At 32.8% G+C, this 27,108-nt stretch overlaps 4 protein-coding genes across 12 annotated transcripts; 3 read left to right on the forward strand and 1 right to left on the reverse strand.

Moving 5' to 3' along the window:
• Positions 1-157: 157 nt before the first annotated feature.
• LOC128188805 (cytochrome b5 domain-containing protein 1-like) lies at positions 158-1,765 on the forward strand. Its single transcript, XM_052860079.1, has 4 exons — positions 158-323; positions 509-585; positions 969-1,187; positions 1,443-1,765. The coding sequence occupies exons 1-4, from the start codon at positions 203-205 to the stop codon at positions 1,671-1,673; spliced, it is 648 nt and encodes a 215-aa protein (XP_052716039.1). The 5' UTR covers positions 158-202; the 3' UTR covers positions 1,674-1,765.
• A 3,892-nt stretch (positions 1,766-5,657) lies between these two features.
• On the forward strand, positions 5,658-7,625 carry LOC128188306 (uncharacterized). The gene is made up of 3 exons (XM_052859278.1): positions 5,658-5,835; positions 6,090-6,362; positions 6,757-7,625. Exons 1-3 carry the CDS (start codon positions 5,781-5,783, stop codon positions 7,050-7,052), a joined length of 624 nt encoding a protein of 207 aa, XP_052715238.1. The 5' UTR covers positions 5,658-5,780; the 3' UTR covers positions 7,053-7,625.
• A 172-nt stretch (positions 7,626-7,797) lies between these two features.
• Positions 7,798-18,297, reverse strand: LOC128188304 (uncharacterized protein C01G6.5-like). 9 transcript variants are annotated; one of them, XR_008244144.1, is made up of 10 exons: positions 17,960-18,297; positions 17,096-17,282; positions 16,583-16,699; positions 15,491-16,194; positions 14,989-15,077; positions 14,262-14,312; positions 13,002-13,127; positions 11,785-11,981; positions 9,425-11,216; positions 7,798-9,351 (listed from the first exon to the last, which is right to left on the reverse strand). XR_008244144.1 is itself a non-coding variant. In XM_052859272.1 (9 exons), the coding sequence occupies exons 1-9, from the start codon at positions 18,040-18,042 to the stop codon at positions 11,112-11,114; spliced, it is 1,650 nt and encodes a 549-aa protein (XP_052715232.1). In that variant the 5' UTR covers positions 18,043-18,297; the 3' UTR covers positions 7,798-11,111. The 9 variants fall into 9 exon arrangements, 8 of the variants coding, with proteins under 8 accessions (XP_052715232.1, XP_052715230.1, XP_052715229.1 ...); XM_052859272.1 differs by having other exon boundaries at positions 7,798-11,216; positions 14,989-15,074; positions 15,497-16,194; XM_052859270.1 differs by having other exon boundaries at positions 7,798-11,216; positions 14,989-15,074.
• A 464-nt stretch (positions 18,298-18,761) lies between these two features.
• On the forward strand, positions 18,762-26,892 carry LOC128190504 (transmembrane protein 222-like). Its single transcript, XM_052862579.1, has 6 exons — positions 18,762-18,937; positions 20,364-20,448; positions 21,324-21,355; positions 22,074-22,167; positions 24,823-24,953; positions 25,859-26,892. The coding sequence occupies exons 1-6, from the start codon at positions 18,792-18,794 to the stop codon at positions 25,944-25,946; spliced, it is 576 nt and encodes a 191-aa protein (XP_052718539.1). The 5' UTR covers positions 18,762-18,791; the 3' UTR covers positions 25,947-26,892.
• The last annotated feature ends 216 nt before the right edge of the window (positions 26,893-27,108 follow it).

Below are 27,108 nucleotides of genomic sequence, written 5' to 3' on the forward strand. Positions count from 1 at the left end.
CAATTATAGTATATAATTTGACTGTATTTTTAATCACATTTTATTTGTCCGTGAAAATATATATATTTATATCACCAGAAATAATTATACGTTTTTTCACATTATTTATCTAACAACTTCGTTTTGTTTCTTCTAACATTCTGATAAATTGTTATTTCGTTGTCAAGTTGATATTGACAACTTCAAGAAGAGTGAAGGCAAAATGGGGAGACCAAAATACTTCACGCCAAATGAGGTTTCAGTACATAACACAGCTGATGATTTATGGGTCTCGTTTTTGGGAAAAGTCTACAACTTAACACCCCTGTGTGAAAAATATAAAGGTAAAAATTTCATTTGTATCTTTCGTCAGAAAAGAAATAGGCCTAGCACCTGCATGTCATGACAGCTAAGTTTCATTGATATATCATAGGTTGTTGTTGACATTATTTTTGAAGAATCTATGTACTTTTTTAGTGCATTTTTTATGAATAATAATTAATAGTTGGTTTATTTTGTTTATTTACAGGAGATGTTTTGTTGAAACCAATTATACAGTCAGCAGGAAAAGATATATCACATTGGTTTAATCCAAAAACAAAAGAGGTAAATCAACTGTGTTTTGAAAATAATGACTTTGTTCAGTCAGTTTTAGAGATATATCAATAATTTGGGTTTAATTACTACGTAGTTTCGAATTCTTGACAAAATACCTAATATTGCCAAAATGTACTTTAATTGATTTTAATCATGTTCATTGTCATATCTGACGAACTGTTTATTCACGTGACTTACTTAACAGTTCCATAGTACAGCACATATATCATAATGGAAACACTTTGATGTATATCAATATAAATTGCTTGATTTCAGTTTGTTTAAACCTCATTATAGAAACATGTCAGGATATTTTTTTTTTATCATGCATAGGTTTAGAACAACATGCAATAAGTCTTTTCTATCCAGTGTACTTGATTGTATGCTTTCAGATCCGTACACATGTAGACCCACAGACTGGATGTGTCATTCCATACTGTCCAAATGGACGATTTATTCACATTCCCCCACCATATCCAGATGCTGACTGGGCAAATGATTTTGGGCGCCCTTGGTGGAGAGATGAGGGCTATCTTGTTGGAATTTTGTCAAAGAAAACACGACACATTAAGATAATAAATACCTTAACATCACAAGACCAAGTGATTGAGGTAGGTTGCTGAATTAATTAAGTTATGCAATAATCTTTTTAATGTACATGTATAAATTTTCAGTATCAAAAGTCTTAGTTTTAAAAGCATATTCGTTGATTGATCAGGCACATGACCTAATAAATATGTCTTTTTCTGTTAATATCCTTTACCTGTCATTTTTCATTACAAGCTATCAAAAAATATAAAATGTTTGGTGCCTGTGCTATAAAAGACCTTATGTGCATATGATTGAGGAGTTCTGATTTTTTAAAGGTGTGTTCAGAAGAAACAATGACAGAGATTTTGGCCAGATATCTCCGATACAATGCCCATGCTGCCAGCTACACATGGAAGTATGATGGCAGAAATCTGGATATGGACAAAACGCTGGAAGACAATGGTATTCCAGATGAGGATGAAGAGTTCTATAAACTCAGTATGAACGATGACACATTCCTCCAGGCAATCCATCTGTACTTCAATGATGACTTAACAGAGGCATAAAACTGTCATTTGTTGAATTTTTTATTGTAAATATATATGTCAAACTGTTATAACTATGTACTTGTAAAAATTATATAAATGAAGGATTCATCTGTTGGAGTTTTTCATGTAGAAACAACAACAGAATGCAACTTGTGAATGTTCTAAAAGACTAAGGTATTTTGTTTTGAATGCAATTTGTAAATTAATGTAATTTGTAATTTTTCTCCAAAACTATGGATACAGTGAAAATGATGACAGGGTTATCTTTATTCTTCACAGTATTTGATAACTCTGGCTACATATTTCATCAAATATCTCGAACGCCGAGCTCTGCTAAAAGTTGCGATATTTTTGTATTACGACGTGACATAACGTTAGAAAAAATATTTTAATGTTTTGTGAATGGATTATTATCATATTGTGTAAGTAAAAATATATTAGGCCAATACAAATGGATACACACAGGTGATTACGGTTGACGTAACGTAAAAGTCCTAAGAGCGGTTGCGTTATGATTACTGCGTTACTGACTGACTTCGATCGGTGGCAGCTTGACGTGTTTTACGCACAGCGAAAAAAACCCTGACAAAATCAGCATAAAAAGAGAGCGATTGGACAGTGGAACACATCAAAACGTGACTAAGAGGGTAATGACTTTAAGAAAATATCATCAATCTGAAAAAATAGGAGGTTTTTTAATGATATTTTATGATTTAAAATCTGGATATCATTATCATATCACTACTATTATTTCTACAAAACTCAATTGTTTACGTTCGTAATGGTGGACATTGTAGCGCACACTCAACTGTTTCTACAATATGCAGCTTGTTGATTAATATGATTGCTCGACCAATGATGAGATATCAACTTCATAAAAAATAAAATTCACATGTACAAAACCAAATTTGATAAACTCAAAATGAATTAAGAAAATTTAGATAATGGATATTAAGCATTAATTCTAGTACATGGTTTTTAAATAGACGCCATCCTCTCTCTCTCTCTCTCTCTCTCTCTCTCTCTCTCTCTCTCTCCCTCTCTCTCTCTCTGTAAAGTGTTCTTTGTTCATGTAAGGCTGATCATGTAAATAAAATCCAATCAATATTTTTTTTTTTTTACAAAACAATTCCCATACATTATTTTTGACAGTTGGAACGCATGTGCAATGTTTGTGTGACTGAAAGATGTATTTAACTGCAGAAAGTACATTCCTTGCCTGGTACATGTACCAGTTTATTAACAAGACGTTCCTGACTGTTAGTAGGCAAAATTGCTAATTACAATAAATAGGACAACTACACACATGTGATACTAGTATTCGGAAGATATATATTAACTGTTTTTCATAGTGTAGCAACCTCTAATGATACACCGTCCACTAATGATATAATGTTGCATTTGTGGTCAGGATGTTGACCACTAATGATATAATTTTATCATTAACGAACAACCTAACCGTCCGCTAATGATATAATTTCAAATTTATATCATTAGCGGTCAAAAATCGTAACCTCTAATGGTATGGCAAAAAAAATGTGAAATAAGTACTACCTTGACCACTAATGATATACATTTGCACACATTTTCAATTGCATTAGTGGATGGATATGCAACCTTTCATGATATAATTTGATATAATATAATATATCTGCGCTCTATACTTACAAAGGCAAAATATCAAGGAAAAAATGACGACACTTACACTTGCAAAAAAAATCTACTTAAGTGACGTCATAGATGGACAGGTCATGGACAATAGTGACTTAAGTTGAGTCTAATATGTTAGACAACCTCTGTATAATGTTGGATAAAGACTTGATTTTGATACGATACTACATAAGAATTGGTTAAAGTTGGGGGGGGGGCGTATTTGATCATATATATAGTCCTTTAATGTAATATACACCATTCTGACATTGCCCCTGACATTTTGCCGTTTTACTTGAAATGAAATAGTCGCATACAGACAAAATACATACAATTTGTGACTTCGTTTGTTTAGTTCAAAATTCAAATTGATCATCATTAAACAAAAAGAAGCTGAGTTGTGCTAGATATTTTTAGTTGAGGAAAAGTTTGAAGAAAAACAATTTTACGATATTAAAAAATTATTGTAAAACTTTAATTTTAAAGGGATTTCATTAACATAAAAAGGTCCAATTGATAAAGTATTTGCTATTGTGGTCTGTGGTACAACTGAATCACTAATCTGTTATTAAGTTGAATATCAATTAAAGTTGGTTGAATTAAAACTACTTAAACAATAGTGATCATGTTGTGTAACATAGAATATTGACCCGGGTTGAAAATTGACTCGGGATAAAATTATACATGTATCATTAGTGGTCAACATCCTGACCACTAATGCAACATTATATCATTAGTGGACGGTGTATCATTAGAGGTTGCTACACCGCATGTTTTTAAGTTGTTCTCTCGGAACTCCGAGAATCGGTTTTCATTGGAATACCATGTACCGTTTATTTCACCAAATTAAATACATGCAACTTCTTGAACTTTTGTTTCGTTTTGGACGGTTTTTGTTCAGCGTAAACTTGAGCGAGAATTGAGCTTTCCCCTGAATTCACCATAAGAATTTTAAGAACTTTTACATTACAATTTACAATACAAATCGAATACAAGATACGCTCGTGAAAGTTGGGTAGTATTTTAGTTGAAAGCCGAATGGCATGCTACCGAGTTAACGCCAACTTCACGAAAAATTCACGATAGGAACTTTACACCTTAAAATTCATTGGTGAAACATAGAAATGCCGCTTAAAATAATCAGAAAATCTAAAGCATTGTCTATCAATAAACATGTACATGAAGTTTTATACGCGAAACAAACACATTGTTTTACATTGTACTTAAAGTCTGATACATATACGAGCGTATAAGTAAAAGGGAAACCCAGTCTAGAGTTGGACTTCCTTAGGTAGCCACCGTCAGTAGCATTCTATCAGTGGCCACAGTCCGTTCTCACACATTACGGATGACTTTAGTCTTTATCATTCTTCTTTTACATTTAAAAAAAAACCAACTTTTTCCTTCTTTCTCATTCTAACCTATAGCAACTCACACTTAAATTAGGCTGTTACACTCGGGTCACTTTCATCTTTCAAATCACCATTATGATATCTTAATCTCCAGCACTTCTAGCTATGACTCGATACCTGACAACCTTATGTATACAGAACAATCCGGCAAAACAAGCAGAAACGTTCCGCGTATCGGGACAGAACCCTCAGTAGCATTCACAATACAGGCACGTACACAATACAGGCACGTAGCATCGTTTTTGAAAGGGGGGGGGGGGCAGACTTATCCAAAAAACTTGACCAAAAAAAAAAGGAAAAAGGGGGGAGGTATACCTTTAACTTCAATTCCACTGATTATTTCCTTATTTTCAATTCAATTTTTTACGTGTTCTCATAAAAGTGTGTGTGTGTGTGGGGGGGGGGGGGGGATCTCCATGTTAAGTCAATTTTTTGTATGTAAATTTAAGAAAAATCTTTTCTGCGAAAGAAAAGTGGGGGGGGGGGGTGGGTAGGCCCCTTGGCCCCCCCCCCCCCCCCTGATGCTCTGTGCCTGCAATATCGGTGTTCTTTAATTTCTAGCTTCTTTGAATACTCTTAAAAAGCGTCATGCATGCATGTCTCATACCTTACCCATTTCTCAAGAAAGCCACAAGTTCTTCATTTAAGTACTACATTGTCACTGTTACTTTCCTTACTCCGTGACAATTCAATGAAAAATGTCTGCTCGCTGCGATAAACGGGGGGAGGGGGGCTGCTGAAGCCCCCCCCCCCCACCCCCCGGCACCCAAATGATACGTGCCTGAGCTAGGCTGCTGTATAGGTGTTTTAGGAAACTACTGTATGCTTACAGACTTACACCAGACAGTTGCTCTAATTATACCATGTAACTCGCGGTGCAACATCTGTCCTGTTTGAATATTTATGACAAATGCGCCCTGGGGTGCTTGCAACCTGTGAAACAGTCTAAGTTGTCTCTCTTTGTTAATGCAATAACATGGCCGCGCACAGGTGTGTTAAGGTAGCATAACTAAGATAACTGTAAGATACTTGTTGCTCGTCCAGTAGAAGATTATTGAATAAAATGGATTTTACCATGCTGCTGTTACTGACATGTGTTGGATTTCCGCTTTGCTCAGGTAAGTCAATCGAGTTATCTACCTGAAAATATTTCCAGGAAGTATTACCTGATTACAGTTTTCGAATCTCGCGCAAAATATTATTATTTGATTTTCAGTGATAAAAAACTGATGGGGTTTTTTGTTTGTTAATCGTTTAGTTAAGTAATTTTAATTAGCTATTAGTAAATCGCACGAGAGAGAGAGAGAGAGAGAGAGAGAGAGAGAGAGAGAGAGATTTACATAACATTTTATTTTGATATTTCTTATTTTAGCTCTAATGTGTACACAATGTCACTCACTGACTGCAACAAGCGTCATGAACATGGGGACCGTGTTTCAGTCCATACTCCCCAATCTGCATGACCCCCAGTGTGGCCTGGCCTACCATAGCTTGATGACCACCACCCCCACCCCCATGCAGCCCTTCAATCAGCAGCCAGTGCTCCCAACCACCTGTACCATCAGTGCAGTTGGGGGCACTAACACAGAGATCAGGTGTGGCTTCTACAAAGGATACATAGAGGTCATGTCTCAGGATGGCATAGGTATAAATATTATATTAAAATGTCCTTTAACCAGTCAACTTTTTAATAATTTAAGAAAGTATATTACCCTACAGCATCTTCCTAAGCCGAGAGTTTCTGAAACATCAAGTGCATAACATTATATATGCAGGTCAGAAACTCTAATAACTTGGGAGGATGCATGGCCTTACTCACATAGAAGTAGAGTTTAAGGCCAAAAAAAAAAGTGTTCATAACGTATACACACTGAAAAAAATCTTTGAATTTAACAGGATAACTATACATGAACGTGTATAATCCAGTTCCTTAGACAGGTATACAAAAAATATCAAATGATTATAATTAATACTTCATTTGAATTTAATAGTTGTTGTCATATATTACATTAACAAACTGTACTTCTGTTTACTTACAGGGACTGCTTCTCTGAACGTGTTCTCTATGACATGCTACAATGTTGACATCAATGTAGACTGGGGGTGCACGGCCCGCGAGTTTCCTCTTCCTGGGGACAATCTTCACTTCGAGAACATCCTGCAAAGTAAATTCTCCAACACGGTGGTGCTAACTCGCTTTGTGGGTAGTGTGTGTTACTGCCGCCGGACAGACTGCACAGATGTCATCAATGGCAGCTCCAAGTTAACTTCCCCGGTCCTTTGGAGTGCTCTTCTTGGTCTTCTATTAGTACTTGTTAAGAAATATCAGTATTGAAACTCATTGACTAGTATATATACCAGTACTTTTTGTGTGCTTGTATTTGGTTAAATGTTTTACTCATCTATTTTAATGAAAACCTCAATTTAAACAAATTGCCATCATGAACCTAGATTTTTTTTTAGAAAATGTACCGTATTATGTTTATCCATCTCTTATTAATACTCAAGACCTTATCTAAAGTAAAGATGGATGCCTTGTTACTGCAAGAAGTTGAAGAATGATTTTACATTGAATATCATCTTCCACATTTCAAATAAAAATGTGCCATTTACATATACATGTATAGATCTATATTTTATATATATTTTCAATGTTATTTCTCAATTTCAAGACTTTTACTTATGTATTTTTATTTATACCCAGTTACATGTACATGTATCTGCAAACATGAATCTCTTGAACATTTCATCATATATGCATATCTTAAAAACATTAATTACTACAAATAATCAAGGTACTATGCATTTCTGGATATTTTTTGTTATATGTAATGCATTATTCATGCATTTATCAAAATGTATATTTGCATGACCTTCATTAATAAAGATTTACAATAACCATAGTAAATTGATGTTTTGAATTATCAATTATTGTATATATTGGGGCAAGTGTTATCCATGCTGAAACTCCCTTAGGGTAGTAGATTTCAGCCAAAATATTAATGCATGAATTGCAAGTTGCTTTCACCAGCTTTAGTGGAAATAGACACATCAAATTGGTGGCATACTTTTATAACATGTACTACTTTTACCCTACAAACAAATTTAGCTCAGTTCCCCAATCAATTAGTCACAAACAAGTTATAAATGCATTCTCTGTTAAATTGCTGTTAATTTTGAAGATGATCCGGCATCATCCATTTTATATTTGAAGTCCTATTCCTCCTTCAATGATATGTATCTTTTCATTTACATCTGGATAGGTTTATTCTAACCCCATTCTGTTCTTTGCCATCTTCTATGAAAGCCATGTGATTAAATTATAAATATCTAGATGGCGGAGTCTGATAGATAAACAACACTTTATTTAATAACAGTCTTTATTGTACAAGGTTTTGCTTAAACACTACTGTGTTTAAATATTTATACAATAAGACCAGGTCAACATTCATGTCTTTCTGTACATTGAATCCATAATGTATTAAAAAAGACAATAATAAAAAAACCAAAAAACATTAAAAAAAAATGTACTTCATAGCATCAATGTTGTTGACAGGAAAAAAAAGTTGTCCAAATGCGTTTTCAAACCTCTGATATGATGTAGAAATATAGATTCTGAATTCAAATGTAGTATGATTCAAGTCGCGAAATCAACAGGAATAAAATTTTTAAATATGTTAACATTTGAATAAACCATTTCGAGTTCAGTTAACACACAATTATGGCCCTATTGAATATATATGTACAATGTCGCCAACACTTTTTTCTTCTAATTTGACAATTCAGTGCATAATTTTTGAAGGTTTAGCACATAATGGGTGTTGAAGATCCTCTACAAAAGTTTGCACAAACATACATGTACACACTGAAAGCTACCAGTCATCTAGCTAATATTTGATACAGAAGCAATACAATTTAATTAAAATTTGGAAAATTTACACATATTTAAAAAAAATGTACTTTATAATGCTAGCTGGCATGCAATATTGATAGGCGAATACAATAACTAAGTTTATGCCACACAAAGCTATATACTGACCAAAAATGACTACCAGTAATATACAATAATATAGATACATCATGAAAGAAAAATGTCTACAATGTTGTAATTTACAGCAGCTAAATGCTCTATAAGTACACAAATGTGTACCACTAATTAATATTGCAATGCAAAAAAAAAAAAAAAAAAGGAATAAAGGAGCTTTAAAAACAGTCTATCCTATGCATCACTGCCAACATAGGTACAAATGACTCAATGATGAAAAAATGTCAACATGAAATCTGTAATGTCACTATTAAAACATGCATATTATGCAGAACTGCTTATCATTTTATAAAAGGAATCACAAAACCCAATTTTATCATCCTTTGAACAAACTTCAAACACATATCAAAAGATTGTTTTATAAATTCAAAGAAGCTTGTGTGATTTTTGCTGCAACAACATTTACAGAGAGTACTGCATACACTAATACACAGTATTAGAAATTTTTGTGAGTGAACTATAAGTTGACAAAATAGTTTACTGCGAAACAGAATAATGCACTACATAACCATGACTATGTTTACAAGATGCAGCCAAAGCACAGGCACCTGACGTTAAATATTTTTTTCATAATAAAAATATATATACCCTATATCTAATAATACACATGTACTTGTATTAGATATAGGGTATAGATTTTTATTATGAGAAAAATATATAACGTAGGGTGCGTGTAAGCCATAGCACTGAATCCTGTAAATTCCTAAAATTACGAGAGTACTTAATTCCGTGATCCTGCTGGTTTGTATCAAATCGCGAGAATATAAAATTGCGAACGTTGAAATTTTCTCCTTATTTCTTATAGTTTTCAACTCTCAGAAAATAATGGGGAGATTTTAAAATCCGCGAAGGATGATTCTCGCGATTTTACGCGGATATTAATTCCTCGCATTAAATTAGGAATTTACAGTATACAGGTCTGAAGTATCTCAGAATCTTATCCCAGTTATATCAATCAAACAACAGCCCAATTGAGTCATCTCGATAGCTCATTCCCACAACAAGCTGAAATGATATTGCTGTTTCATTCTTTTTTAAAACATAGCTTTTATAGTAAGATCTCAAAGAAACTAAAAAGTTTCATATGCAAAATTTTAAGTTAACAAAAAAAACAACAAAACCCACAGACAAAAAGAAATAGAAAATGGAAGAAAAGTAAAAATGATTGCAATAGAACATTATGAAGTTGCATCAGTACTGTATATAAGCACTTTCTGGAACAGCTTATATAACATGTAGATATATATATACATGCATGGAAATAGATATGACACATACAAACATGAGGTACCAAAAAATATGAACATGTTCGTTTTCAATTTTCAGATTACGAAAGTTATGTAGGTAGTTGCAAAGCAAAAAAAGCAATTATAATAAGGGTGAATACATTAAAAACATAAAAATATTGCTGATTATTTCTGAAGCATTTGACATTACAAGAACAAAACACAAAACATAGTAAATACGGATTATTTGCAAAAAAAAAAGTCCATTCCATTAGCATTACTTTCTTGTCTTTCATACAATAAATTATTTGCAAACAAAATAGAAAAAAACCCATGAACTTTTCTCTACTGCTAATGCTATACATGTATTTGCAGTTAGATGTGAAATAAATGTATTTTTAATAGTACATGTATATATAATGCACCTATGTTCTAGTAACGATGCATATTACATGTACAAACACTTGAATAACATCAGATTCATAGAACCTGGATCAATGTAAGGTAAGACTGCAGCATCACTTGAAAATACATACTGTGCAATCAACTTAACAATATGCGATTCCTTGAGAATGTTGTAAAAATACCCTTATACAGTGTGCACGTCATACATATTGTATAATAAATATATATGCTTATGTACATGCCAACCTTTATGAACAGTCAACCAAAGTAATTTTGAGTTTACTACTAATAAAAGAAAAAAACTTCGATATTTCCATTACATGCTGTTGATTTCCCACTTTTGGATTCCATATATTTCTACATTTCAATATCAGTGACCCTAAGCCAGATTTTTTTTTATAAAACTTATATTTTCATTGTAAGATCTTTTCCAAATTGTTTAGAAATACATACACCAGTACTTAATAGTAAATTCTGAGATTGTGTGAAAAAATTGAACAGTGCATACGAAACATAGTGGCAGTATATTGAACAATTTTCACTTTTAACCATAGAATACCTGCAAGTTTTAACTAAATATCCAAGATTTACTAAATTAAACAATGACAGGATTTACACAACATCTGCAGCTGAACTTGATGTTGGATTTCATCATCATTCGCAGCTAAACTTGATGTCGGATTTCATCGACATCCGCAGCTAAACTTGATGTCGGATTTCATCGACATCCGCAGCTAAACTTGATGTCCGAGTCTTTGACGTGGTCATAACGACATCCAACGCATTCTGTGTGGTACCACTTGTCACAATCATCACATGCAACCTAAAGCAAAACACAGAACCAGTATATCATCTATTGTTACAGCACCAGTGTATCATCTATTGTTACAGCACCAGTATATCATCTATTGTTACAACACCAGTATATCATCTACTGTTACAGCACCAGTATATCATCTATTGTTTGTGTCAAACAAGAGGGTGTCTCTTTATTGTTATTATCATCTAAGGTTCATTAATCCTCTAAGAAGGATAACTCAACATTTATAAATAATAGAAAAACAAACCAAATAATGTGTTTATATTATACAAGTTAGCATTGTAGCAGGTTTAATTACAAAACCTCTTAATCTAAAACATCATTTCAAAAAGACATATATGACGTAATAATTGTTTAAAATATATTAATAAAAAACATCACTTAATTTTTTTTTCTATACTGAACTTTTGTTTCAGCAATAATTTAGAGATGAAATTGAGAAAGGTGTATTTAACAGTTATTTGCATGGTCATTACCAAATTCTTAGCTTTGTTCCAATTAATTTTGGGCAGATAACTTGCACAGACACTTATGCTACTAAGCATTGAAATTTGCTGGCCTGACTCCTTACCCATGCCACTCTCTTTCCTTTGGGCCTTTTACATTCCCCAGAGGCACATTTATCTTCTTCGAACCATTCTACTCCATCTTCTAGCACATCTTCAGTTTCCACGCGATTGAAAAAATCATCATCGTCGTCATCATCATCTTCATCAGAATCCCTCTTCTTTTTCTTTGGGGGTCGACCTCTTCTTCCCGGTTTTCCGGCTGTACAGAACAGTAAAGTTATTATTTGTCATAATTTGTAAGCCTAATAAAAATTATTATACAGGAAAGCAAAACTAACTTTTATTAACAGAGACTTCATTTTGCAATATACCCATTAGAAAACGGTTCTCAGACTAATTTTATAATAAGGCTATATTCATAAACAAATACCAGATATACATTTAGGGCAGATTTGCAGGGAAAAATTTATGACTTGGAGTTTCTTGTGAACCTTGTAGAGGCTTTCTTTGCGTGAAAAAAGTTGGTTTAAATATCTGCAATACCTATGTCTGAAGATACAAGATCATACACTGTATGTGCTATACTTAGACTTAAGGTGGAATAACACATCATCACAAAATGGCTGACCTCTAATCGAAGCAACATTTTGTTTTATTAAAAGGATTTTATTGACAGCAACATGTAACTTACTCCATGGCTGAGTAGATAAAGCGTTGGGCTTGTGATCTATACATCCCGATTTTGATTCCTGCAGAGGCTTTTGTTACTATTTACTGAATTTAATTTTTTATCCCCAAACTGCAAATTTTTCATAATAAAATAATTTACTGTTTAATTTGAGATGACTTTTTCCAGGTGTGATATTCTACCTTAGAATAACCCTCTGATGAATGTTCTTATGGTTCTCTGCATGTTAATTTTTAAATATTAAACTATAGTAGCTGTTTTAGAGAAAAAAAAATCAGGTTCATCTTTAATACGTATGCACCAGACTAGCCACAAGCCTGCATGCTAAATATCTGTATCCCCTCCCCCCCCCCCCCCCCTTTAAAAAAATTCCCATCCTCATATAAAGTCACTTTATTAAAATTAATGTGAGAAAACTGAAAGCAACATAGTACATGTAAATTCCAATTAAATATTTCCTTTTCAGATAAAGAAAAATCAATACACTTTAGTTGCTTTTCATATCAATTATCAAATCCTGCTCTCTAAACTACTTTCATTATGAAATGATATGAAACTTCCACATTTGCTGGTTTATTTAATTTGACCTACGTTTTACAGGCCCTGGCTTGCGTTTCTTTGCCTCCTTCACAGATCCTTTACTATTGCTTCGTTGCACTTTTGCTGGTTTTGCGACTTTTTTCTCTACTGGCGATTTCTTCTTGCCTTTGGTTTTTACTAAATTAAAAAAAGAAGTTTACAAACTTTAAAAAATAATGTACATCATAACATGTACCTAAAGATTTTAAAGCATGCAACTATTATGGTAAAACAACAACAACATGATGGATGTGTTAATGTAATTAACAGATTAATTACAAATCCAGGTGATTAAATGTGTTTCAATTTTCTGAACTGCCAGTTCAATAGTTTTTCAAAAACTTCCCCTTGTGAGACCCCATCATACTTTATATGAACTAAGTGACAGATATCTTAAGCATCTGTAATCCTCGATTCATTCATTATGGAGACCCCAACAGGTAACTTGCTAATGAGAACACAAATCTGCAGATATTGATTTCTTTTGCGTATACTCTGGCCTGATTCATTTTAATCAATAAAGCTGGGCTATTTATCAGATGTACAATACCTTACTTCTTTCATCTTTATATAGCATACATTTATATGTGTACACTCTTCTTTTTGAAAAGTAACACAAATTTAAAATGCTTGTTATAGCAGAAACAAACACTGAATTGTTTAAGTAATAAAATGGGTTAACCTTTCCCACAACTTCATGTGTATAAACAGGATAAGTTCAAGCCATGCAAAATAGTCGTAAACATGGAATCTCCCATCTTTTCTTTTTGTATTAGAAACCATATAATATGATATACATCTCATAATTGATATCAAACATCACGATCGCAAATGAATACTAAAATCTTTGAAGCAATAAACGAGCTGATTTTTCAATTTTAAATAAATTATATTAAAAATGTTTGTGGAATCATTTCATACTTATTAAGTTAGTTTATTAAACTTTGCATGCACTGAAGAGTTACTTTAAAACAACTAGAAAACTAAAACCCAATACAAAAAATGAAAATAAACAAACATAAAGAAATGCTTAAATAAAGAATTGGATGTGTATAAATAATTTAACTCATATCATATCTTTCAAACTTAAAAGTTACTACTACATAAACAGATAATAAATGGGCTTTAAGTGACAAAAGATGTTCTGATAACAATATAGAAATCTTCCTTTTAAGAGGTGTATTTATTTTTACTATCCAATTCAAGCATGTAAACACTTCTTTCACTTAAGAAAAAAAATCAATATGATAAGACTTGAATAGGAACATATACCTTCCTTTTCTAGGACTTGAATTGCATAAGTTATCTGATTGGCAACTTCCTCTGTTTGGGATACATGTATTTGTAATGCACTGTTTGGTATTCAGATAATTTCATCTCACAAAACAAAATATACAGTGCATTCTTAAACACTTAAAAAATGAAAGTATGTTATGATTTTCCTGTTTTCTTAAAAATCTACTAATCTAATCACACCCCAGACATCACATGAATAAATCCAAAAAAAAAGAAAGAAGATAAAAGCCTCAGTGATTATTTTACTCCCATAAAGCACAGTTTGATTAATTGTTATTGATGATTTCTTTCATATCAGACCTTTGGAATAAAAGGTTAAACTCTATTTTTAATGAATTGTTTGTGGTTTAAAAAGCACAAGCTTATTAACACATATTTCTTTTTTTCAAATTTAAAGAAAAACATATGCATGCATTGGAAAAAGATCTGTAGTACATGTATTATTTTTAAAGTACATAATGTAGTTGAATAGCCATGAATAAATTTTCCAGGCAAAGATAATCTGGTTTCATAACCAGTATGGAAGAAGTCAAAAATTTATCTGGACTGGAATGTTATCTAAATAAACCAATTAAAAGATTATATAACATTATGGCACCTGGGACCTTCTTTAAATCTGCAGGGTGGCAAGATTATGTTAAGAACAAAGTCTCCCAGAAAGGCTATAATATTAGGCCAAAACAGAGAGGATTATAAGACTTACTGTCCGTGTTGTCCTCGCTAGAGAAGAATGGATCTCGACTGCTGTCTTCGTCAGGGGTGGGTAAATCATTGGAATCGTCCGAGCTGCTGCTGAAATAGCAATGTCCAGCAGATTGTAAAGAACGAGTTTGAGTAATACATAATGTATTCCAAATGTACCTGAAATACTGCTTATACAATATATTCACATTTAACACACAACAAGGGTATTTTTTAATACATTCAAAATCAATGAACAATGAAATACACAGTTATGGTTATTTACTGAGTTAGACTCAAAATTAGCAATGTGGAAATATGTAGTTCACAGTACATTTTTATTAAAGAAAAATTATCATAAGAATTTAGCATCTGGTTGATGCCTATAAAAAGCTTGTGCATTATTTAGGTAACGATATAGTTCAACAAGTAAATTTTCTGTAACATGCAACACATAGATTAAATTAAACACTCTGAGGAAGAACAAATATGGCTTGATGTTTTTGCGCATTATCAATATGTACCTGTACCTGCTTCTATGGCGCTGTTTTTCGTTCAGGAGTTTTCTCCGATGTATGTTGGGGATTTCCAGGTGTGTAGTGGAGGGTGGAGTGTCTCGCTCCCTCATGGAATTGCTAGTTCTACTGCCACTGTTTTTCACAGTTGACTCCACATTGATGTTTATGTTAACATTCACTCGACTGGTCTTTGTCTTAGAACTTTTATCCTTCCTGGCGAGATCACTCAGGGGAGTGAAGCCATTCTCCCCCGACAGCCGGCTGGCCGACTTTTTCACTTTGCCCGGTGGGCTCTGCTTTTTGTCTGGATACCCCGAGCTTTTCCGTACTGGCTTGGGAGAGGGACTAGAATCCATACTGTCATCACTGTCTTCAAACCTGCTCCGCGCAGGGAACGACTTTCTGATGGGAGTATTCACTTTGGGTTTATAATCATCGTCATCCTCCTCCTCACTGTCTTCACTATTTGAGGGCGAAGACTTCAAATCAAATCCCGAATATCTATTCACATTGGGTGAGGCAGTGTAAGTCACAGTCGAGTCTTTTGAGAGATTGTATTTTTGGTCTGTTTTGCTGGGAGATTTTTTGATGCTGTGACTTGTTATTGTGTTAGCACTGCTAGAGGCGTTTGCGGGCACATGCCCATTAATAGCTGCTTCATCTCCCGTCCGAAAACCTCGCTCCTCCTCTTTTTGTATCAATTTTTCAAACTGTAATTACAAGTAATAATACAATATCTCAAATATATTTTCTTTTAAACAAAAGAAACAAAAATATTCATTACATATTAAGAATAAATGACAAATATTCCATTTTATGTAAAATAAAATTTCACATAAATCTGTCAAAATGAAGTGATCTACAAAAAAGAAACTCAATAATAAGGGAACTATAAAATGCACAATTGAATGTGTATGAGAAAATTAAATTGCATGCGCCTTGCATCATCTAACTAAACGATGCCATTTTAAAAGAATGCATGTTCTGGAAAAGTGATTGTTTATGCCTGATTGCCCCATAAAACTAACATGCAATTTCAATTTTGTTGCATCATAAGCAAGCACTTTAGTCACTTGTACTTAAAGACTGTACACTTACAATAAATTGAAATTCTGAGTTTGGTTGCTTTGCATAATCTCCAGCTTTTAGTTTGTAACCATTTGTGTGTCCAAACGTAACCTTGTCCCCAACCTTTAGTATATATGGTCCACTCATCTAAAGAAAGAATTTTTTTTTTTTTTTAAATACATTCAAAATAAAAGTATGCATCAAATTGAACAACATGTTCATTACCACAATATCAAAATTTGATTATCAAATGCTATGATGAATATAATTAAGTATTTAGTTTATTAAAAGATAATTACTAGAAAGTATTTATTCCAAGGTAAAAAAAAATCTCATCAAGAACCAAGACAAGGAGCTTGGAAAAAGCAATTGGCTTCCATAAATCTTCCATTATTGTGTAACTTGATGCTCACAGTTTCATTTTTACAATCCTTCCATTTTTTTATTGACTATTTGTCTATTACTCAATTCACAAAGCTACATTGTGCATGAGGTAGAATAAGAAAGTTATAATTATTTACTATGAGTCACACAAGTTTATACCTTTGTGTCATTGATAAAGGTCCCGTTAAGGCCCTTATCAACAATTCTAAACTGAACATCTCCATTATCGCAGGGTATTGCATGGATTTCTGCATGTATCCGAGATATGAAGTTCTTTAGCTTTGTAGAATCCAAGTAATAATCGTTGCTGGTTGCTCGACCAAATTTTGTCACACCATATTTCAACCTAAATATGTAGATGAAATCTTGTAAATCACAAATACATTGAAAACATGGATGACAATCATGTATATTTTGTAAATTTTTATGCTGAATGCTTTAATCTTTATTTTGATACGTACTTCTTTGACCTATGAATAGTTTCCATGATGCACCAATAGATTAATAATATCAAAACGATAGAATTAGATCAAAGGTAATTTTGAATGCACTGATACATGATATTAGGCACATGTAAATCAAATATATATGCTTTTATTAAAAAACATTAAATTGGCAAATTAAATCATTTAAAAATTAAGTGCAATGAATCTGATTAACATTTTCAATCAAAATTTTATATTGGGTAGTGTAAATAATCAGAATTTATTTTTAGAGTTAATTTCTTGGACATAGAATGGCTAGATCGCCATAAGATCTACGTGATATTAGAGACATAAACAGATAACACTTGAAATTGCTTATTTAGGCCAGAATAAATTCATAAAAAATAGTGATATGTTATCATTTTCACTCCATTTTGGTGTGAATGCATGGCGAAATATGCACATCACTTCGCAAATGTTAACGAAGTAATGAAATTAACGACTTCAATAATGGCGTGTTGATACGTTGTTGATCTGTCATCCTTGTTTGTATTTCAAAGGATTCTTTCTCAAACAGAAAGTAGATCTTTCAACTTACTTCATGATGTTGGAAATGCTCATACATGTTGCGGAGGGTCCTATCCTCCGTAAGTGATAGGAGGTCGTTTCTCCGGTGCCCATTTGGCATCAACAAATGTTTCAACTACACCATAAATAATTTCACACGCTATTTTCAGGAACAAGCCAACCTTGACCTTGGGTCTCTCAATGTATGTTTCCCGCTAATTTTCCCGTTTTGACAATAATTTTGCTTATGTAATGAAGAGTAGTTATGAAATGATAAATTCACAACGGGACAAGAACATTTAAATGTATCTCTTTATCATTTAAACGATTATTCATTGGTACAAGCTGGTGTACAAATTATCATAAAATATTTACATATAAAAGACAAAACCAGTTGTGTATTCGCAGTTTTGGAATCCGGAAAATATAGCCTCTCTCCGGTCTTCTCCCTTGTGCTCGGAAATAGCAAAACCTACTTCCATGATCAGATAAGAATTGCATCAAATGAATAATTTTTTACTACATAGTAAAATTTTATTAAATTCAAAATTTATGATTTTGTTCAGTTAATTTTCAAACGGAAATATTTTACTCCACATATAATGAGATTTTTGATAATAAAATGCAAGTTACACTTCCTATGTAGATTTAGGGAGTAGTTATTTGTTGTAAAATGAATAAAGTATAGTGATCAAAAGAAAATAGACAAGTAAGTAGAAATTTAAATTCATAACTATTAAGTACTATCTAAATTTCTGTATTAACTATATGACAATAGTTGTTATTTTAATTAAAATGTTTTAATTAATTTTACTATTTCTTCTTTAGCAGGTGCAGGATGAATAATTATTCATCCCGTAGGAATGGAAGAAACCAAAACAAGAGAGTCAGAGAAAGTAGCTTTTAACAACATGCCAGGTCACTTACCGGTACACAATGGTGTGCGAATAGACCATGCTAAATGCAGGTATCCACACTGCATTGTTTGGACACCCATTCCATGCCTGACGTAAGCATAAATTAATTCGTATTTGAGAAAACTGTGTAGCAGTTACAACACATTGTTAAAAACAATTTTCAGTTTCATGACAGTTTTATTATTTATAGACGGTATAATAATTTTTTAGAAACTTTATGTGCTTCACGTGTGGTAAACTATTGATTTATATTATACTATCAAATTTATTTGGAAATAGTGAGTAATGGAGTTTTGTATAATGACCCAATTATAGAACTTAGTATTGACAAGATTCCAGGGTATCCTTATATAGCTAAGTGCTCAAATTCTGAGCCTTAATTAGTTTAGTCTCCGCTGAGGTTTTGCTTGCATTAATATTTGGTTGACATTTTGATGAAGGTGTTAGTTCAAATAACCAGCTATTCTGATGAATCTTTCAGTGATGTAAGTTTCCTCATGGTAGGTTTTCTATTCCTTAACTTTTTGACAATTTGTAAAAATAAATTGTACTCATACCTATCAGTTTTAATGTACTATGAAAATCAATGTAAGAAAAATTCAGTATTTTTCATTGGCATATCAACTCTTGGAAAATTCACAAACAAGAACAGATTTATACATGTATTGAGAAAATCTTGCATCATCTCATTGATCTGTTAATTATTCAGAAGTCTCAAAATATCTGGGCAGTTTTTCAGAGTTTTCATCTGTGTACTTTCATTTCATTTGACCATGTACGTACTTAAGGAAAGAAACATGAATAAATTGGTCGTTAGACTGGAATTCCTTGTTGACTCCAGCATTACCATTCCATTAGTGGCCTGTGTAGCCACCCCTCTCTCTCTCTCTCTCTCTCTCTCTCTCTCTCTCTCCTACCAATTGCATTCTCAGAGCTCACTTGACCATCCTCCAATTTTTGGGCCAGCAGTGGTGATCAAGCAATTACTCATTGGATATAGGCACCAAGTTTAGGTTCTCTTGTCTGTGCCACACCAAACAGAATGACTTTTCTGCTGCCTTTCCTCTTTGTTGTACATCTGCTCACCATTTCCAAAATTTGGAACAGCATTTACTCACAGGGCTGGAAAACCCCTTCACCAACTTCAACAGTAGACAGCAAGGCTTATATTCATCTTCAAGGTGCACCATGTATTTTCAGGCTCTTTCTTTCAGTTTGATGCATCTCATTGCAGTTTTTCTCCCATGGTACTTTCATCTTGCTTTGTTTGGATGGCAGCACCATGTCTGGTGACAGAATTGTTTCTGCTGCATGAATATCTGGTAAAATGAGCTTTGTATCAGTCAGACACTTATGATTTCCAAACTTTCCAATTTTGCACCACATTAGCCAGCTCCCTTAATTACAATTGGTTGCCATCAGTTATTGATATAAGTGTTTCAGAAAAAAGATGTTTTCAAACATTTATAATTTACCTATCTCTGTTTAATTATTTTACTTCACCTTATGTATTTGCAGATGGCTATTTCCATTCATTGGACACATGGGGATTGCCACATCAGCAGGTGTGATCAGGGATTTTGCTGGACCATATTTTGTGTCGGTAAATGCAAAATTCCTTTTTTTTTATACTATATACAGCTTTCATTTTATCTGTTTTTATCTCACCTGAGCAGAAGGCCCAATCAAGGTTTGTCCGTTATCTGAAGGGTCATGCCTTTAAAGGGGAGATAATTTAGAATTATTCAATTCTTCTCAAAAGCTATTTGGCAAGAAAAGTTAAATGTGTGTACAATCATCCTTGAGTATTGTAGATTATAATTAGTTCAAGTCATGGTCCATTGGGGTACTGTTGGGCTAAAATTGGGGAATCAAGTTTTACAAAGGAATATATTTAAAAACTTCTTCTCAAAAACCATTAGGCTAAAAAGCTCAAATTTGTGTGAAAGCATCCTCATGTAGTGTAGATTCAAGTTTGTTCAAGTCATGATCCCCAGGGTATGGTAGGGCAATAATTGGGGGGGGGGGGGTATTAAATTTTTACATGGGAAGATATAAAGTAAAGTCTTTAAAAATCTTCTCATCTTCTGAAAAAGCATTCAGCCAAAGAAAAGCTGAAACTTGTGTGCAAGCACAGATTGTGCAGATTGGATAGTGGTACTACAAAGAAGGGGGGGGGGGGGTATTTAAATAGGAATAAAGACAAATCTAAAACAACAGAAGGGGTTTGGTAATATGTGGACCAAAATTCCAAGGGGCCACATTGCTCACGTGAGCAACAATAGCCATAATTAACTCTGATTAAATAAGCATAATAATACATGTATCAAATTCAAAATATCTTGACAATTAAATACAGTAGATCTAACACAAAAAGTTTTTAAAATCTGAACATTTATATCCACATCCCTCCCCCCCTTCACTCCCCCTTAAAATCTTACGTAATTTTTTTCTCTATTTTCTCTATTCATTCAATAGGAAGATGACATGGCATTTGGAAGACCAGCAAAGTAAGTACATACTAGTTACTTAAACTTATATCTGATTATGCATAAATAATATAGAACTATTCTGATTCATGGGAGTCTTGAATACTCATTTGAAATCAAATTACCGGTATATTTGGTGTAAATGTGTAAGAATTTTGCTTGTAAAATATTGAAAGATTTTTTTGTCTAATGATTTTAAATTTTGGCAAATTGGCAAATATACTCAGTGTAAGGTATTCTTTTTCTGATTCAAAACTCTTAAATTTGCCATAACAATTTGACGGCTCTTTATCATTTTTCTAACACCCCCCCCCCCCCCCCCCCCCCCCCAAGAAAAAAGAAAAGAAAACTCTTTCCACATGTTCCCCATAATAAAACTTATTCAAACAATGAAATGCTTTCTTTGGTGTAAAAAGTTATTGTCAATTATTTTAATATAGGAATTTGAGTCTCATATCATCATGATTATTTCATGCAGTTCCAAATTTTTCTTAGGTTGCTGAATGTTTCGGTCAATCAATAAACTGGTTAGAACTGGATCATGTAGATTTCAGTCCTGTCAGTTTATATAAAACAACGAATCATGATTTAGTTCTTAAGAAATAGAGAAAATACTTAGTCGATTTAAATATTCATTTTGGAATAAGTAAATGAACCGTCCAGTGTGTCCACTGACAATGTGTCTGGCAACTGCTTGGCTGTTTTGATATTAGAGTTATTTCCCTTCATCTATCACCAGATACTGGCAGCTGGATTTGAACAATGTTCCGAAGGGCAAGGAGAAGTGGGACAAGTCTGTCTCAGAAGCATCAGAGGAATACAAACACAGAATGGTAAATAACCTTATTTATCTAAGGCTCATCATGTCCATTTATAGACACCTTACATTTACAAAAGCTATACATCAAACCTTCGGGAACATTACGTCAATATTAGATTATTGGTTGGCATCAATTTTATGGGATTTAATGCGAATCTTTGTTTCAAAGATACCTTATTTTGTGGACACTGATCCTATCAATACAATATGTTATCAGAAATTGCACTTCAATTAACATTAACTTTGTAGATCAACTCAACAACAAAATCCACTTAAAATGGTACTCAACAAAAAATGATGAAGCCACAATAAAAATGTACTCAACAAATAATGATGAAGCCACAATATAAAAGTTTTACATTGTGCCAATAACCCTTCAGAATGTTATAAGAGGTTAATCCCTAAAATCAGTGATGTTTCATGAAATTCCGCAAACATGCTGTGCACAGCAAGCAGATTAAAAAACCAGAAGTCAAACTGTCTTTAAAAATAATTCAAATTTCCTATAATGTATGATGTACCCTGCAATATCTGAAGTGTTGATCAGTTTAGTGTGAATTCTTTAATAACCATTTGTCCTCATGTTTCTTGATTTTTTGTTTCTTTCTATGACAAATTTCAATTATCTAATGCACTTTAAATGATGATGACCTTTTTACCCTCCTTTGAAGTAGTTCTATTAGGGTTCAAGGTTATCTGAATGAGAAAATTGATGAGTCTACATTTTTTACTGCAAGAATATATAGATACCTATTCTATATCAAGAGTCTATTAACTAAAATGAATCATTTCAAATTTCCAATTTTTTTTTTAAAAAGTGCCTGAATTCTTAATATGAATTTTATAGGAGATTCACATATATGATAGGGGAATTATGCCCTACCCATTCCTGTTTACTGCAATGTACAATTTACATCTCTGCTGTTCCTATGTACATTCTGATTTTATCTGCGATTTTACACCATTTTACCTATCCAGGAGGGCAGGGTATATGAAATCCATTAACCATATAAACCACTTCTTTAATTAAAAGTTTGGAGGTAAAATAGATGATCACTACCTTGATTGCAGCATAAAACCAGCATGGGGCGGTAGAATCCCTTATCAGAGACGAAAATCAGATAATTGTTTTAATTTAGTCTGCTCATGAAATGGGTCTTAATTTCTGATTCAATAACGAGATGTATCTATATCCGTGAAGACGGCTACATTTTCCAAGGTGTATGAGAACAGGTGTCTGTGCACTATTATTGCAGAGGAATTGAACCCCCATTGTGAGGTGTGTTATGCAATATGATTTCTCTACCCCCATGTATTCTGTTCTCCCTACAAACACTCTCCCGACGGTTCAAGAGTTAGAGACGACAGGGAAAATATTTTGATTTGTGGAGATAAATGTTTATCACTCCAAGTTTATGCTTGTTTAATGAGGAGTTAGTTATGCAAGAAGCTCCTCGTAGGTTATTATTTATTGTAATGGAAGATGTACTTCATCACTGCCAAAAATTATTGTTTAGTGCAAATTATTTTATTCTATCAATAAACTTTTAGTGTTGTATATACTTCTTTTTTTTATGTGTATTGGGGTCCTGTTTTACTTGCTGGCATTTGTATAAATAACCATTCACACAAGGAATATCTATTTGGTTGCTTCTAAAAATATAACAATTTTTTACTAAATCAAATGCGTCACCTGTTTTGGTAAAGACGAGGATCTTAGGTATTGTATGATCTTGAATCTTTGATTATCTGCCTCTAAATTGTCATCAATACCCTATTGTTTATCAAGCTTTAATTTTTTCTATCAACAGCATCTGCAATATAAAAAAGAAAAAGCAAATAAGGCCACACCATTATAATTTCTTGTTCGTCAGACCCCGCACGCTTGTATTAAAGTAAAACTTTACAAATAATATTATTATTAATTTCCCGCATCCAGGAAATTCTGCGCTGTTTTATATCCGTAAATTTATAAATCAGAAACAAGAAGAAAAAATATAACCATCCGCACAAATTTATTTGTTTTGCCTCGGACTAGAATGTCGCGACGTCATTGGATGAAACGCGTCACGTGGCTGCCTTACAAATTTCTTTAAAAGGCAAGCGTCAAAATTTATAGCGCAACATGGCGGACGTAACGTTATTTGAGCTGATTTTCTACACAAACGTTTGTTTACATATCAAACTTTAGGTCCTCGACAAAACAAAACACTTATTAGGTTTGTTACTGACTGTTTAAAGAAATTTGTGGGATCGGTAAAGTCCATAGAAGACTCGGCTCCGCCTCGCCTTCTATGGACTTTACCGACCCCACAAATTTCTTTAAACAGTCAGTAACAAACCTAATAAGTAATATTATCTAAAGCCTAAACATTTTGGTTAAAAAAATAACTATTTTGTTAATTAATCACTAGCTAGCTCACTTGTACCTTTTTACACTGGATGTCCGATGAACAAGAAATCATATTAGTGTCAGTCCATATATTATTGATGTATGGTGATGAATTAAAGAAGCTTGCAGGTTTCAAGGCCATTTGACTATAATTGTTCTCTGATAAAAAAATAAAAATAAATGCACGGTTACATCAATGACTATAATACCAGTATGTTTTATAGGAGTATCATTTCTCATTTAAATCATAAAAGTAGAATCCATTTTATTTTTCAGCACAATCTCTGCTGTGATAATTGTCACTCCCACGTTGCCATGGCGTTGAACTTAATGAACTACGACAACAAATCGAACTATAACATGGTAGTTCTGTGTATACTGATGCTCATTCATGGGAAATATGTCAGGTAATGTGTTTGTATTCCTTGAAATTGACAAAACCGTTTTGCAGTAATGCGTTTCAGAGATTTGCAGCACTATTGGAAATAACCTTGAACTTGTATAAGTGGATTGTAGTTAATTAACACAGAAACCCATTCCTTCCTAATGCACTTTTATTTTCTTGTATCTAATGTATTAGTGGCTGGAAATGATATTCCAACATTGCAAAATGTTCTAGTTATAATAATAAACATATTCCTCTAATACTTCAATACAATATTATCCATTGTAAGCTGAGGAAATAAGTGAGGAGTAAAAAGGGGGTGGGGGTTTGCTCAGAGGAGTAATACTGCACTATCACAGTGTGTAAAACCTTTCAGATGGTGATAAATTAATTTTTTTTAATGTTATGAATTATAGGACTGACAAACAAGCTTTGTACATTGTACATTTTTCCTTGAGCCATTCGGGTAGAAAGGCTTACAACGTAGGTAAACAAAAAGGGGATGCACTTCATCTTCATTTATTCAGAGTATTCATGTAGTTTATAAAGGAAATAGGTCTTGGTGTGTCTTCAGGTCCTGTGTTGAAGGAGCTGCAACATTGGAAACAACTTTGATTTTTTTAGCAATGTCAGTGCTATAAATAAAATATGAATAGTTAGACTGCATAACTTTCAATGATATTAGATGATGTTTGCTAGTTGTGTTGTATTTTATGATATATGGCAGCCATATGATATGAGTTTTACATGTGATATGCCATAACCATGTGATATTGACAGGTATTATGTTTTTGCAGGCCCATGTGATGTGTGATAATAATATGATGCTAGATGACATGTGATATGTGATAACCTTGCGATGTGAGATGACCATGTGATAGCCATATGATGACATGTTATAACTATGTTGTTTTTGTTTTTTTCCAGTGTTTGTGGGTTTCTGAAGACTTGGCTACCGTTTCTGATCATGGTTTCCATTATAATTGTGGTCTGTGTACTAGCCTCACATGCGTGATATCTCTTCAAAAAGGAGAACTGGGACTCTTAACTTAAATTCATTTGATTGTTAAATGAATTAGTAAATGAGGAAGACATTTACTAAGGAGGAACTCTTATAGTCTTTTGGTGATTTTTAGGTCAATAGTTACATGTAGTTCATTTGATGCTATTGTTTCATAGATTGGCCATCAATGAAGAGATTGAAAAGTTGCACATCCATTATTAAATAAGTTTATTTACCACTTACCAGACTATCTGTAGCCATTAGGTGTGGAACATTTTAGAACCATTCTGGGTTTTTTTACAATTACTTCTTTGTTCTTGCAACATTTAATTAGCATTAATTGTGAATTATTTATTTTAAAACATATGCATTCAGTTCCATTCATCAATTTTTCCCAATTTTAATTTTAAGCTTACCGATAAATGTTCAATTTTCTATTCAAGTTCAAATGTGTCCCGGGAGTTAGAACTGACAATTTTTTTTTTTACATGTATAGGTAAATGTTTTACAAGCATAAACTATTTACATGTTTTATCGTTTTCTATATTGTTATCTGTTTCATGTTATATTCGTCATAATTTTATAAATTGAAAATGTTTTGCATGACTTATTTTGTATACATATACTGTTTATCTTTAAGTTGGAGTTTTTAAAAGTTAATTTTTCATAAAATCTACTTGTAATGATAGAAATTGCTAAACACAAGTACATGTAGTCAGTTTTCATATTATGATTTATTAATTATGATTTAATTAATGATGAAAAAAATGTTTGATAACCAGACAAAACTATTATAGTATATAGATGTTATAAAGAAGCTGGGATTTAGAAAAATAAATGAAAGCTTTAAAAATTCTGCTTTCTTACAAATATTACATTTTCAAATGTGAATCATTTGATAAAGTACCATAGTACATATGGAGTACACATGATGTACATTTACATTGATCTAGAGTAAGTTATTACGGGCCGCCGGAAGGCGGTCCGTTATTTGATACACATTTAAATATTGTTACTGCGTTTCTGCGGGATAGTTCTTTTTTAATAGAATTAATACTATGCTTATTTTTATGAATTTAAAGTAAATTTGCATGTATAAATGTTTTATGCCTTTTAGAAAATATCACATATTTTTTGTTTTACTCGTAAATGAATAGTAGGTCATACTTAGTAG

Source organism: Crassostrea angulata, chromosome 6 (genome assembly GCF_025612915.1).
Source record: "Crassostrea angulata isolate pt1a10 chromosome 6, ASM2561291v2, whole genome shotgun sequence".
In the NCBI taxonomy this organism is placed as follows: Eukaryota; Metazoa; Mollusca; class Bivalvia; order Ostreida; family Ostreidae; genus Magallana; species Magallana angulata.